At 43.2% G+C, this 23796-nt stretch overlaps 1 protein-coding gene across 1 annotated transcript; it reads left to right on the top strand.

Moving 5' to 3' along the window:
• Positions 1-5282: 5282 nt before the first annotated feature.
• On the top strand, positions 5283-9073 carry LOC147623048 (putative glucuronoxylan glucuronosyltransferase IRX7). Its single transcript, XM_086821078.1, has 4 exons — positions 5283-7171; positions 7454-7833; positions 7937-8181; positions 8295-9073. The coding sequence occupies exons 1-4, from the start codon at positions 6688-6690 to the stop codon at positions 8755-8757; spliced, it is 1572 nt and encodes a 523-aa protein (XP_086677204.1). The 5' UTR covers positions 5283-6687; the 3' UTR covers positions 8758-9073.
• The last annotated feature ends 14723 nt before the right edge of the window (positions 9074-23796 follow it).

Below are 23796 nucleotides of genomic sequence, written 5' to 3'. Positions count from 1 at the left end.
AGGGCTAACTTATCTTTTTGTACATTGACACAATCTAATACATTGTGTGTTGTGTGCATTCTTGCTTCTTCTTCTCCAAGCTTTGTGTGCTTTCCTGCAACCCTAATTCCAACAATACATTGTGTGTTGTGTGCATTCTTGCTTCTTCTTCTCCAAGCTTTGTGTGCTTTCTTGCAATCCTAATTCCAACAAACACACAATGTATTTGATTGTGTCAATGTACAAAGATAAGTTAGCCCTAGAATGATGGGTGTATATACAAGCCGGGGGAAAAAACCTCCTAAAGAGGGAAAAAGTGCCCCAGCGGTCCTAAGTGTGTTCAAACACATCACTACCTATATATATGGCAACAGATCTTAAATGGTGACTTGCATAAGGAGGTTTATGTATCTTAGCCTCATGGTTTTGTTGAGAAGGGGCAAGAATCTTAGCCTCATGGTTTTGTTGAGAAGGGGTAAGAATCTTAAGTATGTAGGTTAAAAAAAGCTTTATATGGCCTTAAGCAAGCTTCTAGAGCATGGTATGAGAAGATAAATGCATACTTAGTTATAAATGGTTTTTGTAAAGCCCATTTGAGAGTACTCTCTTTGTAAAGAAAGGTAAAGATTATTTTTTATCATTTTATATATTGATGACATGCTGCTCATAGGCCCTAATGAGGATAAGATTTTAGCCTTCAAGATTGAATTACATGTGTCATTTGAGATGACAGATCTGGGCTTACTGTACTATTATTTGGGCATATAATTTATACAGCATGATGATGGTATCGTGATGTTGTAGATGGTCAAAGTACATATAGAGGCTGCTTACTTAAAGGTTGTAAAACACCAATAGAGATAGGTGCTAGGCTTAGTCTCTAGGATGTAGGTGAGCCATTTGATGCATCACTTTATCTGCACAGGATATTGGGTGTCTCATCTATTTATGCCATCTATTTATGCAATACGAGGCTAGACATTCACTTTAGGCTTTTCCAGTCGAGAAAGTTTATGCACAGTCGTGGAAGTAGGCATTCGCAAACTACCGAGTGAATATTCAGATACTTACATGGCACTTAGTCCCTTGGCTTATTCTATGTTGAGGGGGGTGATGTTCAACTGCATACTTTCAGTGATTCTGGATGTTATGATACGCGAGTAGTGAATTTTCCTTTCACCTTGATGATTCATGTATATCATGGCTCAACAAGAAGCAACCACAATAGTGGCCACGTTGAGTTGTGAACATGAGTACAAGGCAACTTTTACAGTGTCTGTGGAGTGTGTATGACTTAGACGCCTTTTGATAGATCTTGGTGAGACTGATAGCAGAGTGCATTAGGAACCCAATGTTTCATTCTCGTATAAAACACATTGAGGTGCATTATCATTATGCTAGGGAGAGGCTCATTCCAAGAGAGATTAGCCTAACTTATGTCTCTACACACGATAATGTGGCAGATATGTTCACGAAGTCTCTCTCTCACCACACAAGAGAAGTTCGAAGCTTTGGCTTATTGCCATATGGGGATTGATCAATCACAAGATCCCTGTACATGTTCACATCATCACTATAGGAGGGATTTGTAGCATGGTAGTGATGTGTGGATATAGTTTAATAATGGGCCGAGTTAATAATGGGCCGAGTTATTTTTTCCCTCGTTAGGAGATTTTTTCCTCGAGCATATGTACGCACGCTTGTGAGTGAGTAAGTGACCTTATCGTGTCACTTCACTTGTAATTCACTCATTAACACTATTAAATTTGTTTGATCCAATGAATAGAGTAAAAGCCTCTATACAAATGGCTGACATGGATCTACTTTGACTGTTGTGTATCCATCTATCTCTCCTTGCTTGCTGCATCTATGTGTGTGTTGTTAAATTGATCTCCACTCCAATAGTTTTGTAAATGAAAAAGCCACGCTTCATAAATATGGAGGCAATGTATTTGTTTGGCATATATTATACAACTAAATTCTAAATTTTAGAGACTTGAAAATGTTTCTTTAGTAAGGCATATTCACAACACTTTTGGCTTTGCATCTTTCTTAAATCTATTTGTTTCTTTAGTAAAGGTATATTCACAACACTTTTGGCTTTGCATCTTTCTTAAATGTATATACTACATGATTGACAAGTTTCCAATCAAATCATATTATAACACCCTATGCTTCTCAAAAGTATGAAGTTATAAACATGATATTGACCCATGGCTAATCCACCCTTTGCTTAAAAATGCCAAGTGTTGTTGAAATCTACATAAAGTGAGTCCATCAATCATAGTCTAGTTGATTGTTAGAGTGGAAACAGTGCTTTACAAACTTAAACAATGGCCAGATGAAACTTGAACTTGATTGGAAGGGCATCGAGACTTAACCTACATGCTTGAAGACAAAAGTAGACTCATAAAGTATTGCCTTATCATATATTTGTTGAAAGGCATATGGTATCTACCTTAATTCTTGCATAAACAAAATCTCTTTCTTTGTTAAACCAATTTAACTTTGGATTTATATATATATACCTTTATCTATTTCACGTCAGTCCATTATTAAAAGTGTATGCCATCTCGATAAATATACACTTCAATGTTGTTTGGCTAGGCACTAACATGGAGACCTCCCCACTTTGCCAAAGTCAAAGTGATAAGAGTGTGAAATTTATTGGAGGGGCTTTTATAGAAATATTTATATTGAAAGCTACAAATTATCAAGAAAGAAAATGCATAACTCATGAAACAACTCTTGATTACTAGATGAGCACCTTGATTGGTCGAAATTTCAAGGCACGCAAATAGCCCCCCCTATAGATGTGCACCTCTTACTTAACACATGCAGTACTGCATCACATGTGCTCCCTCTTGAAACATTTCATCATAAGAATCAACTTTGTGAGTGACTACCACCCCCCATAGTCCAGAGACATTTCCTCATGAAAGGTTTGTGGAATCAAACTAGGAGGAGCTAATAAAGGTGTGGTACTTTTTGCCAATCCTATCTTCACATAAAGAGGCCATGAGGGACAAGAGCAGACACACCAGGTTCGGATGTAAACTATGGAAGGTAAAGTGTCCTTTCACAAGACCAAAAGTGGCCAACCCAAGGCCCAAAAGTTCCTACTACATAGCAACTAAAACAACCTTAATTTACAATTTGGAAGGTTTACTCACGTTTTAAACCGGCCAAATTTTATAATATTCTACCAATGATCAATGACACGCTGGCATATCACAAGAACTTTTACTGGAGGGGCGAATTGACAACGGCAGAATCACCTCCCGTGGGCCAGCTCAGCATGTGCTAGCTGGATGGGTGGCTTTGATTGGCCAGATACTTACAGGTAGGTAAGCGGCAGGTTGATTCACGAGCTCTTTTCTCTCCCTTTCAACAAGACGTATCGCTGACGCCGCTGACCTAATTATATTTGAAAGGTATGAATAAAAACCAGAATCCTGCTTTTTTTTGTGTGAAAAAAATACACATTTGAATTTTGAAAATAACCCGACGTAGCCTGCCGGGCCCTGCCCTGCTGCATTGATTGATTAAGACGGGAGAAAGGATTTTCAAAAGCTCGCCATCTCACGTGTGAGAGATTGCGCTTGAAAGTCGATGCTGAAAAGGTCGGGTGCCAGGTCTTATGAGAAATGCGATCCAGCTGGCATTTCTCTCGATGGTGATCACTGTCACGTATCAATTTTTGTGTAGTTTCCCACGTGGCGCTTCTGCGAGGTGACCTGTACGTGCAAGTTGACCAATAAGTGCCAGGTCAGCCGTAACGTTTTCTTTGCCAATTGAATAAGTGCCAGGTAAGCAAGCCCAAAGGCAGCAAATGGTGCCTCTGGTTTGCCACCTTTTCTTTTACCGATTAAGTGCATTCTACTGTACTGTCTACATAAGCATGCTGGCATCTTTCCACCAATGTGCAGCCAGCAATGCCAAGCATAGCATGCCAGATAAGCATGTGCCGATGGCCATGTGCACAGAGCATAGGCTATCACATTTATGACCAAAGATGCCTACGGTCTGCGCATTACAGGTACATACAGACTAGTTAGTACACATGCCAGCAGCACTACCCAGTACCAACACTATGGTACATACTACAAAGTCACAAAAGATCAGCATAATGTTGCAAATTGGCCAAGTGACATGGGCAGGCTATTTGGGCATTGCAGGCAAGGATTTGCAAGGCTAGCCTTTGTACTACAAATTTAGAGGTGTGGCCCTGTGGGTACTCTCTCAAAGCTTTTCTGCAGCTCAACTATCTGCCTACCAGTAACCACTGCCCCTTTGTCTGCCATAGCGCCAGAGGGGCATGTGGTACTGTTTTAAAGGCAGCGACCATTATTGTAGTTTATGATGACATGGGTGGTCTTCCCCTCACACCCTTCCCTTTCTGCCATGATTTTCCTCTATACTCTATTCCTCTTCTACTAAGATAGTATATAATATATTAATATGCATTGGCTTTTGAGTCCCTCTCTCACATGGCTCTGTATTCCACGCTTGGCTGGCCCTCTCTGTCCCGGAATCCATTCGCACGATTGGACACTGCATCCGCCTTGGCAACCAAACCTGTCTTTAATTAAGCTGCAATGTGCATGCATTATACTAGCCTCCGAAAGGACTAACTTAATTAAACCATTTTCAACCTTTGAATTTAGTGTCACATGCTGGATATATTTGCAAAATCTGGAAAAAATTCCCTTTGGATAACTTTTGTGAGAAGCCATTTTACTTGGGCCTTGGAAACCCTAAACAATGGCCTTCCACGGGTGAGCCTAGTACAGCTTTTTGGCTGTGCTTTCTCGAGATTTAGAAGCATGAGATTCCAGATGATTTCAACAGTAATTGTTTAGTAATACGGTTGACATACATGATAGGGGCACTAATCTCGCACGTGTGAGTTTCAAATCTGATAAAATACAATTAAACACATGGAAGTGTGATTTTGTGGGCTGAATTTTAGTTGAAATTTGGCATTGCTTTTCTATTAGAAACAACTTTACATATTTATCAGATTTCTCTAATGAATATTAAATTTATTTTGATTGGTTAGGAATACATTTTTTTTTCCCAAGCAGTATCATTGTCTTGATTCATAAATTAGGGAAAAAAATACTTCTTTCTACTTTGATGGTTTAAGATGAGGAAAAAAAATGCATTTTTTCAGAAAAACGTACCTGCACTGAAATGCCAGTTGCACCACTCTTGGACGTGACAGGTTAGTGATAACTAGGGCCTAGGCCGTGCTGGATGCCAGCCAAGCCTGCTGAGCTGGCAAGTTGAGGGCTTCGAAATTTTCTTGGAAAACAAAATGGGTGATGTGGCACAAAGTTTGAGGTGGCCAGCTCGGATACAGGTGGCCCGCACTGCAGAGAAAGGGCCCGCAATGATTACGAATAGAGCTGAGATGGAGAAGGGTGTGACGTGGCAAAATTTGTTGGTGAGGTCACAGGTTTGTGTGTAGCTAGCATTGATGATCTGGCATATTGCACGTGACGGAATGTCAAGCGGGGCGCCACGACGTGGCGAGATCTTGTTTTAGTGGGGGAGAAGCCAGGGCGGAAAAATCACATTATTTCGTTGGAAAGAAATTATGAAAATAACAAGGCGAGGGCTTCTTCTCCTATTCAAGGGGGATTCGGAAACCATTTCGTTGCCGTGTATCGGACGGACGTTATTCGTCCATAAGCTTTCACTCCGACCACCTTGCAGCGTTAACCCCCCCCCCCCCCCCCCCCCCTGGCGAGATCATGTGATGGCGCCGGAGGTTTCCGTCATTGTCTCCGTCTCTACGTAACCACGTTGAATAGGTCGCCATTAAGTCCAAGTCCAGTAACAACAGGTACGACATAGGAGGACGATTTGGTATCCTTCTGAGCGCTCTCTCTCTCTCTCTCTCTCTCTCTGCCGCTTCTCTCTCGTAAGCTTCGTCCTGCCGTTGGCTTTCTACCTCCTTCTTCCCTTTCTGAACACGTCCGTCTGCAGTCATCATCTGCAAAGCCATTTCGGTTGCCAATTTCAAGCTTGTTGCTATCTGCCTGCCTCATCCCCTCTCCTTCCTGTTCATGCTATATCTGTTAAGATTCAGGCCCGCCGTCTCCTCAACGGTGAGGGTCATTGGAGACGTACACGGCAAAGTTTACGCGTTTCATCATTTTCTATCTATGGCGATGGAAGCATTTCGTTGAGAAAAAAAGCAGGGATTAGTCAGTCTTCTATAACCGTTTTGCTGCTTTGTCTTCTTCAATTTCTGTGCTGATTGTTTACCGAATTTCTCTGTCCCTGCGTTGTCTTTCTGCGGAGTAAGGGGGGCAGAAGGTCGTTTCTTCTGCTTTCTCTGTGTCGTTTTAGCTTCTCCCAGCATTTCGTGTGTGGTGGTAAGAAGCTTCATGCAGTGTGCGGCAGAATTTCATCCCGCATAACTGCCACCTTACAAGCTCGCTCTCTCTCCCTCGCGCTCTCTCTCTTTCTCTCTCTCTCTCTCCCCCCCGCCCCGACAAAGTTCCCTGTTACTGTGTGGGCTCGTGGCCATGGGCCAAAAACTTCTAAATTGATACACACAGCCTACTTCATTCATGCTTCCTCCCTTCGTTTCTCTGTGGCTGCATCGCGGTTCGAAAGAGGGGAAAACGAAAACTGTCAAGTTTGCATACATCCGAGAAACAGAATCTGAGCAAATCATATCGTTTGGTGGTTAAGATGCGGGGCAGCACGGAGAGGAACCTGCGAGGGGGCCTCCTCAAAGACAGGCATGTGATGGCAGTGGCGTTGGAGTCAACCTCTAAATGCAAGGCTTGCAGCAAGCATGTGAGAGGAGGAGGGGGGTGGTTAGCAGACAGAACACACAGCCGATTATGGCGGCAGTATGCCCAAGGAGGCCTGCTCTGCTTCTCCCTCCTTGTCTTGTTTATAATTATGCTCAGACCTGGTTGGCTACCCCTCTTCTCAGACAGGAAGGCAGTGCAACTCATTCCACCTGTGCTAGAAGTTGGAAGCTCACTCACCATCACGGCCACCACGAATTTAGACTCAACCTCTCTCTATGCCAGGCGTCTCAGGGCTACTACCTTAGAACTCAAAGAAGAGAGAATTCAGTATGCCAGGCCCACAGGTGGACTAAAGGACATTCGCAGAGATTATTCAATTCTTTGTGAGGAGGATAACTCAACCGCAAAGAACAATGGTATGGATGCAGTCCTTCACCCTTTGATGATGTTTTTCTCAATCAATCATGTGTTTGCATGAGATTGAGTGCTTTAGCACGACTATGCATAGTCATGGCATGATTTCTACACATTAGAAACTTCAATTGCCCTTTTTTGCCATGGAATTCATGGGTACATTGAGATAAAGAAGTGATGGATATGCAGAAGAGCACGTCACAGCTTTGAGATTCTAGCTTTTCTTGCTCTGACTGGAGTTGTGGTAAGGTTGAAATTAAACAATATTTCCTGTCTCTTGGCAGGTTATACTAATCCTTTGGGCTTGTCCAATGACATGAAGATCTTCATTTATGATTTACCTTCCACCTTCAACGAGGACTGGTTGAAGGACGAACGATGCTCCAACCATCTTTTTGCTGCAGAAGTCGCTATCCATCAGCGACTGCTTCACAGTCCTGTCAGGACTTTGCAGCCGTTAGAGGCTGACTTCTTCTTCATGCCAGTGTATGTATCGTGCAACTTCAGCACGACATCTGGCTTCCCATCACTAGGTCATGCTCGTGCTCTTTTAGGGTCAGCTGTGAAGCTTGTTTCCCATGAGATGCCATACTGGAATCGCAGCAGAGGAGATGACCATGTGTTTGTTGCGACACATGATTATGGACCTTGCTTTCACACCATGGTAAGGGATGTAGCATTTTGCTAAGCAATGATAATTCCAAGAGGGGGTTAATGTTACTGATGAGGAGAGTGGGTTGCTGACTGGAATGACTTTTCTGATGCAGGAGGACCTTGCGGTGGCTGCTGGGATCCCAAGCTTTCTTCGCAAATCTGTAATTTTACAAACCTTTGGACGAACAGATAAGCATGCATGCCAAGCAGACAACCGCTTACAGATCCCTCCATTTGTGCAACCCCCTTCTGGCAAGCTAGCCTGGCTTCCGGAGCTACAGCACCGGGATATCTGGACCTTTTTCAGGGGCAAAATGGAGATACGCCCTAAAAATGTCAGTGGTCGAATCTACAGCAGGTAGGTGGCATGCCGCTCTGCGTGTGCTGGTAAAGATGTTTTTCTCGTGGATTGTTAGTTACCTTGATTGTGTTGCTCCACATTCTCATCTCATCTCTATGATGTGTTGTCAGGGGTGTCCGTTCAACGATTTGGCAAAAGTTTCGAAGGAATCGCAGGTTCTTTATTAAGAGGACGCGTTCCCCAGATTACCAGTCAGAAATCCGTCGGTCTGTGTTTTGCCTCTGCCCCCTTGGCTGGGCACCATGGAGTCCTCGTATAGTGGAATCAGTCATTTATGGCTGTGTTCCAGTGATAATTGCAGATAAAATTGCCCTTCCATATTCACACATCATTAACTGGGATCAGATTTCACTCACTGTGCCAGAGAAAGATGTCAGTAGGTTGGGCAAAATTCTGGATAAGGTATCTCACACTAATCTTAGCACCATACAGGAAAATCTATGGAATAAAGAGTACAGGCAAGCATTGTTGTATATGGATCCCCTCACAACTGGTGATGCCACATGGCAAATTTTAGAACTGCTGTCAAGAAAGCTCACCAAGAGGTCACACGAACCTTTACAAACATTTTAAGAGAATCAATGCATCCACATATGTCCACGAGTCTTTCGACGTCAGGGTTCAGTGTATTTAGCCCTAGTCCTTGTAGAGAGTCTCCCTGTATTTATTTCCCAGTCCCTAGCGGCAATTTTTTTACCCAATTGAAGAGAGAAATGAGATTCTTGAAGACCACCTTTCCAGCTTGGTGTTAATATTGTATTATAGGCTAATCTTAATGGATTGTGGCTATAACAGGCTGCCAAAATGGCTCCTCTTATGCAATCATGTGGTCGTTGCCACTGTAATTTCAAAACAGGCTGCCAATTTATGTCCCCTTAATGACTCTCAATGGAGGTGTTATATCTACTTGATCTTTGGCACATATGTTTGTTGTACTGCAACCTTTCATAGAGTTGTTCCATGACTCTGCTTGGAGTATGTGATATGGCTGTGTTAGCTCTGCTGGTCAGAAGAACATGTCGTGGTCAGGCCTTAGACAAGCGCCATGCTTATGAGATCAAAAGAAGGCTTCATGCATATAGGTACATGCCCAACAGAACAAACGGAATTAGTGAAGCAAGCTTGTTAAAGTAAAGTCTTAATAACAAACACCTCCTCAAGGGTTAGCGGGATTAGGATTACCAACACCTCCTCAAGGTGTTGGTAATCTTAATCTCTCTAACCCTAACCCTCAACTTCTTGTACTTGTGGTCAATCATACCTCCTCGTGCACCTACCAAGTCGAAAAACTTGTTGTCTCAAACTATACCTTGTTTGGCGTGGCTGCAAATTGGCAAAAACGAGATATTGCAGCCCGCATGAAGTGCTAGGTACAATTAGTGCGTATCCTCACTACCTTTAAAGGCGTTTGGGATTTCCTCTGCAATACCTATGAGCACACTGATTCAGGGTCTCAGGTTACACTTGTGAAGCGCTTCATTAATACCAACTTGACAGAGTCGATCTGTGGGTCAATTTCTTGAGGATTGTCAGACTCTCCCGGATAACACCACAATGATACAATCTCAGGATTGGTCATACCTGAATTGCTTCAAGCAGTGTTACTTTTAGCCACTCTGCCAAGTTCTTGAGGAGCCTTTATCACCGCCCAATCATCACTAGCCAATTTGCAGTTACAGCCATTGATAGGCAAGATCTTGCAAGAAGCAACCTTTAATTCTACCACCAAGCACACGTTACATGCGGGGAAGCTTTGTGTCTTCTTCCAGCCCTGAATATCTTTCCTTGGAACAAATAAATGCAGCCATGTAGAAGCAATGGAGAGAAGAGAGAAAAACTCAGAGTTTTCACGTAAACCTACAGTATATTATCAATACCAAAAGTATATATGTATGTACATACAAAGCTGTTGGCCATGGGCACACCCAAAAAGGTTGTCTTGACTCAAAAGTCCTAGTCTATGATCAAATCTCAAGATAGGAATGGGATAAATGATACAAAAGCTTGGCATTTCTTATATAGGCTCCATGGATGCAAGTTGGCCATAATTCATGCTGTCAGCCAGTAGCTTGTCCTCTAATTAGAAATTCATAGCAATAAACGCCAAAACTTCACATAAAATTCTAATAAATGTTGCCGACTGCTGTCCAGCCTCGTGAGCCATCTTCTGTGCATTCCAGAGCCTGCTAATGCCCTAAAATAATATATCAAGACTGCCAAATCAGAGGTCAGCCATGTCCATGTGGCATGCACATTGCCATGACGGCAAACATGAGGCACACCAAGCACCCACAGTGGCCTAATCGACCTCAATCTACACAAGTCAATACTCGATCCTCACTAAATCGGTTCACTTCAGGGGCATCACCTCCCCACAATGGGAATGTTTCTTCTTCTTATTGTAAACAACCTGGTCACTTTGAGGGTGACTGTTGCAATAAGCGACGTGATCAAGCCAACTCTCATCCTCAACCTCGGGCAAATATTGCATTAGCAAACTCTTTCTCTAAAGAGGACACACAAGCTCCTCTTCAACTGTTTGCTACAACTTTGGTGCTTCTACAACTCCTCAAGATGACACGTGTTATTTCGACACAGGTGCTACACACCACATGACTCATCACCTCCCTTGGCTGATCAACTACGCACCCTTATTGGCGCCTCTTGCAGTACACCTCGGTGATGACAGTATATGTCATGCTGAAGGCTTTGGTGATATCCACATTTTATCACTTGATGATTACTAGCACCAGGGTGTAATACGTCCCTACACTAACAAAAAACCTCCTTTCAGTTACTGAGGTAACTGCCAATGGTGCTAGTGTGGAGTTTCACCATCAATACTGCATCACCAAAGCTTGTCTCAACACCGGCTGCATGCTTTACCTAAGGTGCCCTCAGCAAGGTAAACTGTACCCCTGGAAATACACATGCACCAGTCCAGGGATTGACGGCAGGCCCCTACTTCTGATCACATAGAGACCTTCCGATGGCATTATTGGCTTGGGCATCCTGATCAGACAGTTCTGAGGCAGATGCAGACAAATCAGATGGCCACTGGACTCAAGTCCAGTCTCACCCTTCTTGACCTGTGTGAAGGTTGCATCTTCGGCAAAGCACAGAATAGCAAGTTCCCACATTCTTCATCTAAAACCATTTATCCCTTGCAATTGGTACACTCTGATTCGTGTGGTCCAATGGGCACCTTGTCGATCACTTGGTCCAGGTATTTCACCAACTTTATTGATGATTATACCTGGTGCGCACATTATTGTCCTTTCTCTCCGGAAAATCCTTAGTTCTAGATCACTCAAGATTTACAAGGCCTGTGCGGATCAGAACCAGCTGAAGACTAAAATTCTCACTCTTCGCACCGATAATGGTGGAGAGTACGTATCCAACATCTTTATTCAGTACTGTCAGGCTGAGGGTATACTCCATACAATCCTCAGCAAAACGGAGTAGCTGGACGTAAGAACCAGACCCTCATGGAGGCCGCCCTTTCTATGCTCCGCACAGCAGATCTTCCTCACTGGTTGCCACAACTGCCTACCTTCAGAACCGGCTCTACACTACATCACTGCCAATCAAAACACCCCTTGAGCTCTGGTTTGGTCATAAACCAGATCTCTCCCCTCAGAGTTTTTGGCTCTCCCGCCTACTCCATCCCGTCAGGAAGCAGGGCAAACTGGATGGTCACGCTGAGTTAGCCATTTTTGTTGGCTATGGCGACAAGTTTGGGACCAAAGCATATCGTCTATACAATCCCAACCGTCGCAGATTCTTCTTTAGCAGGGTCAGTGACCTTCAACGAGCTTCAACTCATCACGGGCAGCACTTTGGCACCTGCAAATCAAGCGGTCAATACGACAGTGTCACATCCCTAGTCACATGGGAATCCATCTCAGCTTGGTTTCCTCCATAGTCCCCATGCTGGGCATGGCCAACTCTCTAGTGTGGACGCCCTAAACCCAAAGCCGTCCACCAAATCTCAATCCATGTGGTGGCCGCCCATTAAAAGTCCCACCCATCATGGTGGTCCCGCACTACTCCTCTTCAACCAACCACGTGGCGTGAGACTTTCCAGATCAGATTCGCCATGTCTGCGCGACCAAGGGAAAGCCTTCCTACACAGCAGATTTCTTCACCATCAGCTCAAGATCCCTCTGCTCCCTCCACGATCATGCTCCTTCATTCGGTCTATCCCCTTTTGATGCAGGTTCCCCCTCACGTCGCCGAGCTCCCAAAAGCATCGCTCTCTCCAAGACATTTATGCCCAATTAAACCGAAATAACCCTCTGGAATCTGCACTGCCTGACCTTCTGGATGAAGATGACAATCTTTCGATGGAAGAGGCCCTTTTTGGCGCTGCTGCAACCAACTGCGGTCAAGCCATGGATGCTGAAAATGGATTTTGGTCATTCTTCCACCAAATTGACGACCATTGTCTTGTAAATGGATACTCCCGTGGAAGTTCTACCCTGATGACTCTTGGTGGCACATGGTTTCTCTTATCATCCTCTTCACCGAGTGGACGTCAAAACAACTTTTTTGCATGGAGACTTGGTCGAAGAAATCTACATGATTTTGGACAGCAGTACCACATAGCACATGATTTATCGCAAGGATTGGCTTGATGAATTGCACCAATGTAGGGGTAGAGTTGTCATTGGAGATGACTCTTATTGTCCCCATTCTTGATGAAGGGACAATGCCCCTCATTCCGGAGAGGGAATTACACCTCGAGAGTGCTATGTGTGCCAGTTTTATAATTCCATCTCCCTTCTGTACATGAGATTTGTAAATTGGGCACTAAGGTGGAATTTATGGAGGACTCTGTGATCATTCGTGACCCTCTCACTAACAAGATCCTATGGCAAGGCATAGAGAACCATGGCCTCTACAAACTCACGGCTCTTTACATACGTACTTGCATAGGCGATCTTTGGCATGCTAGATTTGGACATCTTCATTTGGAGCAACTGTTGGTGGATGGATTGCCAGATGTTGGCACACGTGAGGGTCCTTGTCACTCTTCTCTCAAAGGGAAAGGCATTTCAAAAGAAGACTACATGGCAAGCTACGACACCATTGGAATTGGTTCATGAAGATTTGTGCGGTCCGATCCGTAACTGCCTCTCTTGGTTCTACTAGTTATGTTTTTCTTTTGGTTGGTGATTTTAGTAGGTATACCTAGGCCTATTTTCTCAAATCCAACGACAAAACTTTCGACAAATTTCAAACATGGAGAACCTTGGTGGAGGAACAATCAAGACACTCTGTCTTGACATTACGAGCCGACAAAGGAGGCGAGTTTACTTCCTGCCAGTTTCGCCAGTATTGTGAGCTCCATAGTATTCAACGGGAGTTTGCCAACATAGGTACTCCTTCAGAGAACGGCGTGGTGGAGTGGAAAAGCTGAACGGTGATTAAGATGGCTTTAACAATGTTAGAACATCAGAGTCTACCTCAAAAGCTCTGGACAGAGGTACCTGCTACTACTGTTATTCTAGGGCAAACTCCCTTTGCCTACCTAGGAAGAAAATCCTTGGTTTCACACTTTCGGGTTTTTGGGTCAGATGCATTTGTACATGTACTTGATGGTGTCAGAGGGAAGCTGAACGCTAAGTCCAAGCACCATATTCTGGTTGGTTATAGCTCAGAATCTAAAGGCTCTACAAACCTGCAACTTTAAGATCATTGTTAGTAGAGATGTGGTGATCGATGAGACTTCATCTTCCACCGCAAAGGGGGTTTCTTCATCATCATCACTAGGGGCTGATTCGACTCGGCCTCTCCTTGGTACCTTGTTGGATTCTCATGTTCCTATTCCTCGACTTGCACCAGTACGTCCTCGACTCGAGCACCTCAGGTGAAGGAATCATCTGACATTGATCAAGAGGAGGAGATTTTACTGGATGCTCCACAGCATGCTACATCTCAAGAGTACGGTTCTACTTTTGAGGGGAAATCTCGTATTCCCATTTAGTTATACTAAACATTGCAAGACTCAGGGGTAACACGGTTGCCTTCACCTACAGGGGGTCCCCATAAATCGGAGTGGTTATGTACTATGACATCACCTCGAGAACCTGTGTCAATTATGCACTGATGTCACGCATCTAGAAGGACTCAGAATCTTCTCATATTGGGAAGACACTTTCCAAACCGACTTGGAAGAACAGGTTGAAAAAGACCTTGTATGGTTTGAAACAAGAAGGGTTTCAATCGATTGGCACGGTTGATCTAAATCTCTATATTTTTCCTAAGAAAGGGTTGTATACTCTTATCATTCTCTATGTGGATGCCTTGATCATCACAGGCAGCCATTCAACGCACATTGCTCAGACAAAGGTTGCCCTCAGTAAAAAGGAATTTGAGATGACAGATCTCGGGTTGCTTCACTTCTTTCTTCAATTGGAGAAATTTCAGCACTTAGATGGTATATTCATCTCTCAGCAGAGCGGCGTGTTACAGAGCTGCTAGAGGCTTTCAAGATGACAGACTGTAAGTCCATCACTTCCCCCATGGATCTCGGCATCAAAATCTCCTCTTCTTGATCCAATCCAATAGTGAATACACTTCTATATAGAAAATTGGTTGGTTTGTTGATTTGGTCGCGCAACACACGGCTTGATTGTGCATTTGTGGTGGGAACTCTTAGTGCTTTCATGTAGGGACCTTTGGACGTTTATTGGTAGGCAACACTACGTGTTGCAGAGGATTTTGGTACTTTCTATGGAGAGGAGGCCACTTTACGTGGCTGCCGCGATTCCGACTGGGCTAGAGATGCGGATACCCGGCGGTCTGCAGGGTATTGCTTTACTCTTGGATCTGAAGCAATTTCATAGACAAGTAAAAAGCAGCCTATGGTGGTGCTTCCATCGATTGAGGTGGAGTATCGAGCAACCTGTTCGAGGTGATTTGGTTATGGCGGCTACTTGAGGAGATCGGTTTTCAATTACAGCAGCCTACCCTTATCTCATGCGATAACCTAAGTTTCTTGGCTATTGCTAAGAATCCGGTATTTCACGCATGGACCAAGCATATAGAGATACAACATCACTTTGTGCTAGAGAAGATCTTCGAAGGAGACATTATCCTTGCATATTGTCCTACCCAGGACAATGTTGCAAACTTATTCACCAAAGGATTATCTCAGTGAGCTATTGGCGTTCATGGTAGCTCCTTGGGCCTTGGGCCACCCTCAGAATTGAGAGGGGGTGTTAGCATATATCATCTGCTATTGGTGGCTATTCTGGTGCTCTTCCCATGCTCAAGCACTGCCTTTGATGTGGGCTGCCCACCCTATTTATGCCATTGATGCCTATTTTTCAGGTTGTGTAGCATTCATGAGGGAGTCAGCCAGCGTATATGGAGAGTATATACATGTTGGCCCTTCTGCCTCACTTCTTATCATCGCTCTTATTCATTTGGTGAGCACCTTAGGACCACTCCTTGCCTATGGGTTGGTTGTATATCCATCTTTTTCTTGAGGATTAGTCCATCAACATTTTGCTCTTTTCTCTCACCTCTCTCTTGGAACTTCAACATACCCAGGGCTAGTCCACCCTTTGTTTACACCGAGTGTTGTTGAAAATTTATATAAAGTGAGTCATTAGTCCCAGTCCTTTAGGGTGAACATGTGCTTGAAAACTTATGGAAGAAAAAAGCATAACCATAAAGTATTATTAAGCAAATAGGGGTATCCAAATGCGGGGATGAGCTAGTATTTGAGCCCATAGGGGTGATTCTCCAGCCTTTTGGAGGTGCTGTGCGAACAATTGAATAAGACGATTTTTGCAATTGTGTAAGACTAGCTTTGAAAGTGCTATGAATGTGAGAGAGAGAGAGAGAGAGAGAGAGAGAGAGAGAGAGAGAGAGAGAGAGAGAGAGAGAGAGAGAGAGAGAGAGAGAGAGAGAGAGAGACACTCGAAAACACTATCACATGGGAAATATTAATCTCTTTCTTGCATTTTCATATTGAAAGAATGTACAACTAGAAGAAAACTCCAAAAAAGCTATACTAGAAACTCGAAGAGAGGAGAAGACAATAGGGAGGAGTAATTGAGGAAGCAAGTTTGAGGAAAAACCTAAGAAAACCATGAGATCATGGGCCTTAATTTGTAGTTAAAGAGATGGAAAAATCTTGTTTTGGTCATTATCTAGGTATGGGGGGCTTTTGGGGGGTTGTGATAGCTTTTTGGGAGTAAAGCAAACTGTTGATTTTTTAAGGCCATTGTTTGGCCACATTGATTGATTGTGTGTGGAGGGGGGGCAAAGTGGAGGGGCCAAGGAAGGTGAAGCAAGGGGGCTAATATATTAGGGATGCTTGAGAAGCTAAAATCAAAGACTGAGGTCTTAATATGTGATTATCGTGATTAAAAAAGCTAATCTTCGTCATATATATAGGTCGGAAAGCTTTTAAAGAGGTTGTGGCAATTTAAAAAAAAAATGAAAGCTTTGAGGTAGGTGGTTGGGTTTGGGGAGTTGGGGCTAGTTGGGATCTAGGTGATAGGGCTAAAAGATGGGGAGGGGAATCTAGGTGGTGGAGCTAGAGAAAGCAGGGAGTAGGTAGACAAAAAGTTAAAAAAAATGTTTTCATCTTCCTTTATTAACTTTTTAGGCTCACTTATAAGACCCCTTTTTAATTCCACATCCTCCCTAATGGTATCTATGTGAGAAACAAGAACTATGGAAGCACATACTTAGGTATCTCGTCTCCATGTTCCAATAATAACAATGGGCTTTAGACCAATAATGAATGTTCTCCAATGTCATTATGCCATACAAAGACCTACATTTGGAACCCTAGGAGCTAGTGTTGCTCTTATAACACCACATTTAGTACCTAGTGCTCCATTCTATGGAATGCTAGGTGGTGATTATATACTAGGTTTACCAGCCCTAGCTGCAAAGCATATATGCTAAGATTGGCTGAACAAATAGGAAGGTTGGGAGAGGAACAATATTTACTTAAATCTCATGCATGTTAGATTTATTATTTTATCATTATAAAGATAGAAATTAGACATATCTCTAATATAAATTAGGTAACTTACGAATGTTAGATTTATATTGGTGATATTTAGGAAATTAAGTTTTGAAAATTTCTTCATATCAACCACTCAAAATTATTATGGGTAAAGTATGTGTCATTACTGATGCTTGCTTTAGAGATTATGCATTAGAACTATATTTCTTTGAGAAAATAGATCACTCTCATTATGGTGGAAATCTCTAAGGATCTTTGGTTACTCTTAAGGTCTTTCCTTCCTTAAAAACATCTTAATCTTTTTTTCTGTTGATTGGATTAATTTCCCTTGTTTATCGGAGGGATGTCAAATCTTTCACAAACTTAAGGACTCGGCCTCTTTGAGTTGATCACATCCAATCCTTGCCTTTTCCTATCCTTAGTCTTTATCCTAGTTCTTATCCTTTATTAAGGGTAATTTAATTTGGTCTCTTTTATATACTTAAGACTTGCACTTGATTAGCATGGCTTTGACCCTTGGTTACCACACCAATGGCCCGCCATGATCATATCTTCCCCGTTGCATGTCCTAAGTTCACGAGTACTCGAGAGCCCTGAGGCTCGTTAGAAGTAAAGGGTTTTCTGCGATCATACCGCTCCCTTTCACTATGGAGTAGTTCCCTTGCCCAACACTCCTTGCTAAAAAATGACATTATGGAGGATAGATTCACCTGCTAACAAACGACACTATGGAGGATAGATTCCCCTGCCCGACACTCCTTGCTTTTTCTACAAAGACTAGCTACCCCGTCCTTCCCCTAGACATAACGGAAGCTCACCCATGCTTGACCCTTTCTTAGACAAGAATCATGAATCACGCCAAAGTCATGATGATGAATTTTCCTTGCTTGGATAAGAATCATGAATCATTCCAACTTTAATCAGGTAACCTCTTAGATGATAATGAGCCACTTGAACTTGATGTACAAGAAGCCCTGCACTAAGGTCAACATGGATTTTTCAAGAGTGAGGGAAGGAACCTTAGAGAGATTGTGGAGTCATGGATTGAGTCCATGGATGAGTACTTTGACGTAGTAGGATACAATAAGTGACGCAACCTAGCCTTGGCTCGATTGAAAGTCACTAGAGTAGCCAGGGTTGGATGGAAGAATTATTGTCGAACCAACAAACTAGATCAAAGTGACATGTCATGGGATGAAATAAAAGATTAGCATCACAATCCATTCTATTCACTTGGTTTTCAAGAGGATAAGATGAACGAATTCTTGGAAGTAGACTAGAAGAATAAGACTATATAGGAGTATCACATGACATTTGGTAATCTCCTATATTTTTCTCTTCAAATGGATCAGACAACTCTATTATATCAATTTGTTAGGAAGATGGCATTCCCCATTAGACAGATTGGTCAAGAATGCTAAGTCAACATCTATTTTTGAAGTCGTCAATGTGTCAGAAGGTTTTTATAAGGGCTTCCCATGTGAAGATTTTTAGAAATCGACACCGCCACACCTATCAAAGAGGAACTTACCCCATAGATCGGCACAAAGTCCTTCAAAACCTAAGAGAGGCAATGGATCAAATGGAAGTCAAGTGCCAAGGTTCAATGGTCCCAAAGACAGGGGGAGTTATCAAATCCCAAATGTCTAACCCAAGTGTTCCCTTTCTGTTTATAAAATAGAGGAATACTTTTAAAAACAAGCCAATACATGTTTTAAGTGTAAAGCAGCTGGGCCATACATCTTTCTTGATCCCGTTTTGGATTAACAAACATGATCCTCCAATTGAGGACATTAATAAGTGTCATGAAACGGCACAATAAAAGTTGTACATTATGTGATATTGGCCACCCAAGGCCTAGTAAGTTTTGGGTGCCCAAGTGTGAATAAGGGCCAAATGTATATAAGGCATTTTCTCATAATGAAAGCACACAATCCCCTTTGTGCTATTATAGAGAGATCTTCCTTGTGTCTTGAGAGAGATTGAGAGAGATTGAGAGAGAGAGACAGCATTCTAGAATTGTTCCTCTTTTATACTTGTGTGATTCATGCTTGCGTGAGAGAGTGAGAGACAGAGAGAGAGTGATTGCCTTATGCGACGGTGCGAGCGACTCTACGGTGGCAGTGTGGAGGTGGAGCTTGGAGGTTGGAGCTTAAAAAGCGAGCTTGGAGACCTCAAGGGACTCAAGTTCTAAGCATTGGTAAGTGCCCTACCACAGTTGTGATCTATTGCTCATCCTTTAGGTGAATGTGTTGAGTTCCCTCTTGGAGGTGTGGTAGCCCATAACATTTTTGGCGCCGCTGCCGAGGAAACACCTTTGTTTCTTCCATCCTCTTGGAGTTTCAGCTCCCATTGCATAAGATTCATGATTGCCCTTACATTCTGGTAGTGCATTGTGTAAAAAATGAATGGATAAGATTTGTATGGTAGGAAGAAATCGTGAGAAATTGATTGTGATGTTGTGTATGTGTGTGGTGGAGTGGTCTTAGGATAGTGCTTCACTATTTTTTCTTGCTAATTTGATATTTGCATCATTGGAAGCACCAACGTGAATGAACAGTTGGTGCTCTGTTTTTCTTCTTTTTCAAAAATTCACAAAAATAAAAAACATAAGGAGCCATTGATTGTGCCAAAAACTTGCATTCCATTCCTTAGGCATGGCACAATCAATTTGGGATCAATTGGATAAGTATTTCGCACCCAAAATCATAACTTTTGACGCGCGAAGTTCCACGTGAAATTGCTGAAAAACATTCACGCCGTGAACATTTTCTGCAACTTCATGTTGCGAATTGCTCCCGAAATCAGCGTCACAAATCACACGATTTCCTTGCCAAAAATAGGCAACCTTATTCTGACATCTCTAATGCCACGAAGTCTGTCAAAATTTTGATCACGTGAAAGTTCAGCAAAACATTCATGACGTGAAAGTTTCCAGAAAATCTTCACAGCGTGAAAGTTTCCAAAAAATCTTCATAGTGGTGTGAAACCCTTTTGAAAATTTTGACGACATGAATCCTTTTGTGTTCACGATGTGAACTTTTTTTGCAGACTCACAGTTTGGTCCAATCCACGAATAGTCAGGCCAAGGCCACAAAGGTCGGTAAGGGAGGACAACTTATAGCAAAGAGATGGGGTCTAGCCCGAAAGGCAAAAATCTTTGAGCACATGAAAGTGTAGAATAATGTTCATGCCATGAACCTTTTTCTGACTTTTCACGCCATGAACCATTCTTTGCAGTTTCACGGCTTCAGAAACAGAGCGATAGAATCGGAAGTAAAATTGAATTGGGTCAACAAAGTAGCTTATCAAATCGTACATACATGCACTTAAGATCTAGAAAACTCATTGGAGATGATCCTACACCTGAGTGACGATAGTGCATCGAATCACCCAAGATCTTCCTAAAAAAGAATTGTAGAATCAGGACATTCCGCAAGCACACACCTGAGTGTTTTAAGAAACCTGACCGGTGCTGAAACTAGTAGCGAAGAGTCCATGGAAGAAAGGCTAAGATACACTGGGTTTGGGGGGAGAAACCACCCTCCCCAACCAGGTCCAGTGGTATCATTGATATCGCACGGGGATTTTTTGGTCTCCAAACCAGTCATGAGACGAAGAAGTGCAATCTGCAGGCATGGGTCCGTCAATCAGCGCTGGACTCGGTCCATGACAAGAAGTGCCCATCCAAACGTCGAATTCTAGGCTCTCGAATACCGGCACCCCCTGAATAAGACGGGACATGGAAAGTGCGGCCAAGATGGGTCAAATATTCTTCCCCAGCATCGAGGAATTAGAGTTAGACCTTAAACATAGCGAGGTGGAACGACAGCTATGAGAATTGAGCTTAAGGAAACAAGAGCTCGATACTCGACGGGCGAGGGCTTAACAAAAAAAAATAGGAAGTTTAAACCCACTCCAATCACAAGGGAAGGAGCTAGAATTGGTTATGGGAAGAAGTGAGGGAGAAATTCCAAACTTGGAACCCATAAAGAGGAATCCAGAGTGGAAGAAGGGTTTACAACCATAGAAAAGGAGGATAACCTAGCAAGAGTGGCGGGTGAAGTAGAGGACCCTCTGTACACACGAAAAAGGATATTGAGCAGATGATCAATCACCCTACGTTCCTACAAGACATGGAACTTCTGATTTTGCAAAGACGTACGGAGGTGACTAATGATGAGCCACTCCAAGGTATAGCAGCTGGACCATCCCATGGACCAGAAATGCCTAGAAGAGTCAATACAGGAAGGAGACGAGGTCTAGGAAGGGGGGAGCAATTTCCCAAAGGCCAAGGATGGATCTAACCATGGACCTTAATGCAGCCACCACAAGGACAGACCTGCTAAATATGGCGGCAGAGATGGGCCGAGGGATGGTCAGAGAACTAGGCACTGCTCTAGAATCCTAACCCTCCCAGATGAAACCACATATCATTTCCAAACTTGTCCAAAAATTCTCTTGTAGAGATTTTTGAATCCACATGTGAAACCTGCAGGCCTGTTAGTGATGTGACAATGATTCATAGGTTCTCACTGACCTTGGAAGGAAAAGCTCATCAGTGGTACCGAACCTCAAGCCTGAGGATAAGGTTTACTTCACAAGACTCAAAAACATTTTTGTGCCTAGTTTTGCTCGAAGTGGTGACAAATGGAGCCCTGTGGCACAGTTACATAATATCAAACAAAAGGAAGTTGAGGCAATGAGAGACGATGTGTCTCGTCTTAAGCACTTAAATTCAAGGTGCAAACTTCGGGAGAGGTTAACTGATGATCAGCTATTGCCTTGCTTCCAGAGAGGGGTTAGAGACCACAAAATGCATGATTACCTGGTACTAGCCTGACATGCTACTCTTGATGCATGTTACAAACTGGAAATCAAATATGAAGATAATGTGTTGGAATTGCCACAATCGGAAGATGTCAAAACATCTTCAGCACAACTACAACTTCGTGTTGTGTATCGAGTCACCAAGAAATTGGAACTTGAAGCAAGCAAGTCGAAAACATGACAGTGGATGAGCTTAGTAATGCCATATTAGAGAAATTGAAAGTAAAGGAGGGAAGAGAAACATCTAGACATGGGCATAATCATCTTTACCCCCTCAGGGAATTGGTGTGGTGCTCTATGTGCAGATTGAATCACACTACCACCGACACAATTAAGAGCAAGGCCATTACTCTATTGTGCCCATTGTGTAAAATTAGGAAATCATGACACTTCAATGTACAGATATCCAAGATTTCAAAATGTTGCATAGCTACCAGCACTTAGAGCTCCATTGGCTTTACCTGCGCCACATTTACAGATCACCGCTACTATTGCTGGACAACCCAACTCTTCCTACTTACCTAGGGGGTGGTGTTTCGGGTACAAGACGCTTCACCTCTGCCACCACCAGTTCTACCACCACAACCACCACAGGAGAAAATCAATCAAGTATTGATTGAAGAGCCGTTAGAAGATGTTGATATGGTGTGGGAAATAGAACTTAGTGGAGAGTACTATACGAAGAAACGACGGAGTCACGCCGGAATATTACGCCCTACAGAATAACACACCAGTACCTATGTTTCAAACCACAGTACAATGGAAGGGCAAGGATATGAACTCAAACCTAAGAAGAGGACCGCTACAATGTTTTGGCTGCGGAGGGCCGCATCGAGTCACCAAGTGCCCAAACAAGAATATGGTTCATACACACCAACCCCAACAAGTGGCGGCTACACCCAATGACATGCCAGTACTCACTTGTACTAAATGTGGAATTGATCATTTGATCAAGGATTGTCTATACCGCGTAAGTGGTTCGACTTCTACAGCCAATCAGGCCACCATCCGAGGCCACCATCCGGCCACCATCCGACCATTAGTGCACAGCCTGGGAATATCACACCACTCAATGTCCTAACAAGAGCTCAAGCTCAATTAGGAGACAAGGGAAAGAATCGAGTGGATGCGACTGTTTCCAGAACTGGCCAAGGGTGACACAAGGGTCACAATCCAAGATAGATATGAAGAAGATACAATCGACACCGGATCCACCCAATCAAAGGAAGAGGGGGATCAAAGGATCAATCACAAGGGGTCAGACCAAGAAGAGCAAAGGGAGTAACCAGCAACTCCTAAAGGGGTCGGAGAATACCCCAATGCCGAGAGGAAATAAGAAAGCTCAAAGATGCCAGGGCCTTATTCAAAGAGTGCCAACGGCTTCATGAAGCCAAGCTAAGGGCCAATCGGGTCAAGGATACAGTTTATCCACGAAACGAGCCAACCAGGGATATAGAATTGGACGTGCCTACCCCAATTCTAGAAGAAACAGAAGAGGAGTCCCAAGCAAACACACTGTCCCAAGCAAACACACTGTCCAGAATGTTTGAAGAAAATGTGTTGGGGGAGTCCATCCATTCCTTCCCTATGGGGGAATACAAGGCTCATACATGGGGAGAACCCTCTATCTCCAAGAAGGAACCCAGAGACATAGGAAGTCTCATGTGGCTGCATTGTTCACGCTTGTGCAAATGCCATTAGGGCAACTGTTACTACACAATTCACCAACCCTATGGATAGACATAAAAGAATGGGTAGAAGGCAGACTAAATCTAGCCGATCCTATA

Source organism: Cibotium barometz, chromosome 27, assembly GCF_041138505.1.
Source record: "Cibotium barometz isolate CiBa-2024 chromosome 27, ASM4113850v1, whole genome shotgun sequence".
Lineage (NCBI taxonomy): Eukaryota > Viridiplantae > Streptophyta > Polypodiopsida > Cyatheales > Cibotiaceae > Cibotium > Cibotium barometz.
Note: the sequence above shows the minus strand (reverse complement) of the source record. Positions and strands in the feature narration are given on the sequence as shown.

Bases quoted from the DNA above. Each gene is read 5' to 3' on its own strand.
- LOC147623048 (XM_086821078.1), top strand. From the start codon at position 6,688: ATGCGGGGCAGCACGGAGAGGAACCTGCGAGGGGGCCTCCTCAAAGAC. The intron at 7,834-7,936 runs GTAAGGGATGTA...TTTCTGATGCAG, and splicing joins GACCTTGCTTTCACACCATG to GAGGACCTTGCGGTGGCTGC. The intron at 8,182-8,294 runs GTAGGTGGCATG...ATGTGTTGTCAG, and splicing joins AGTGGTCGAATCTACAGCAG to GGGTGTCCGTTCAACGATTT.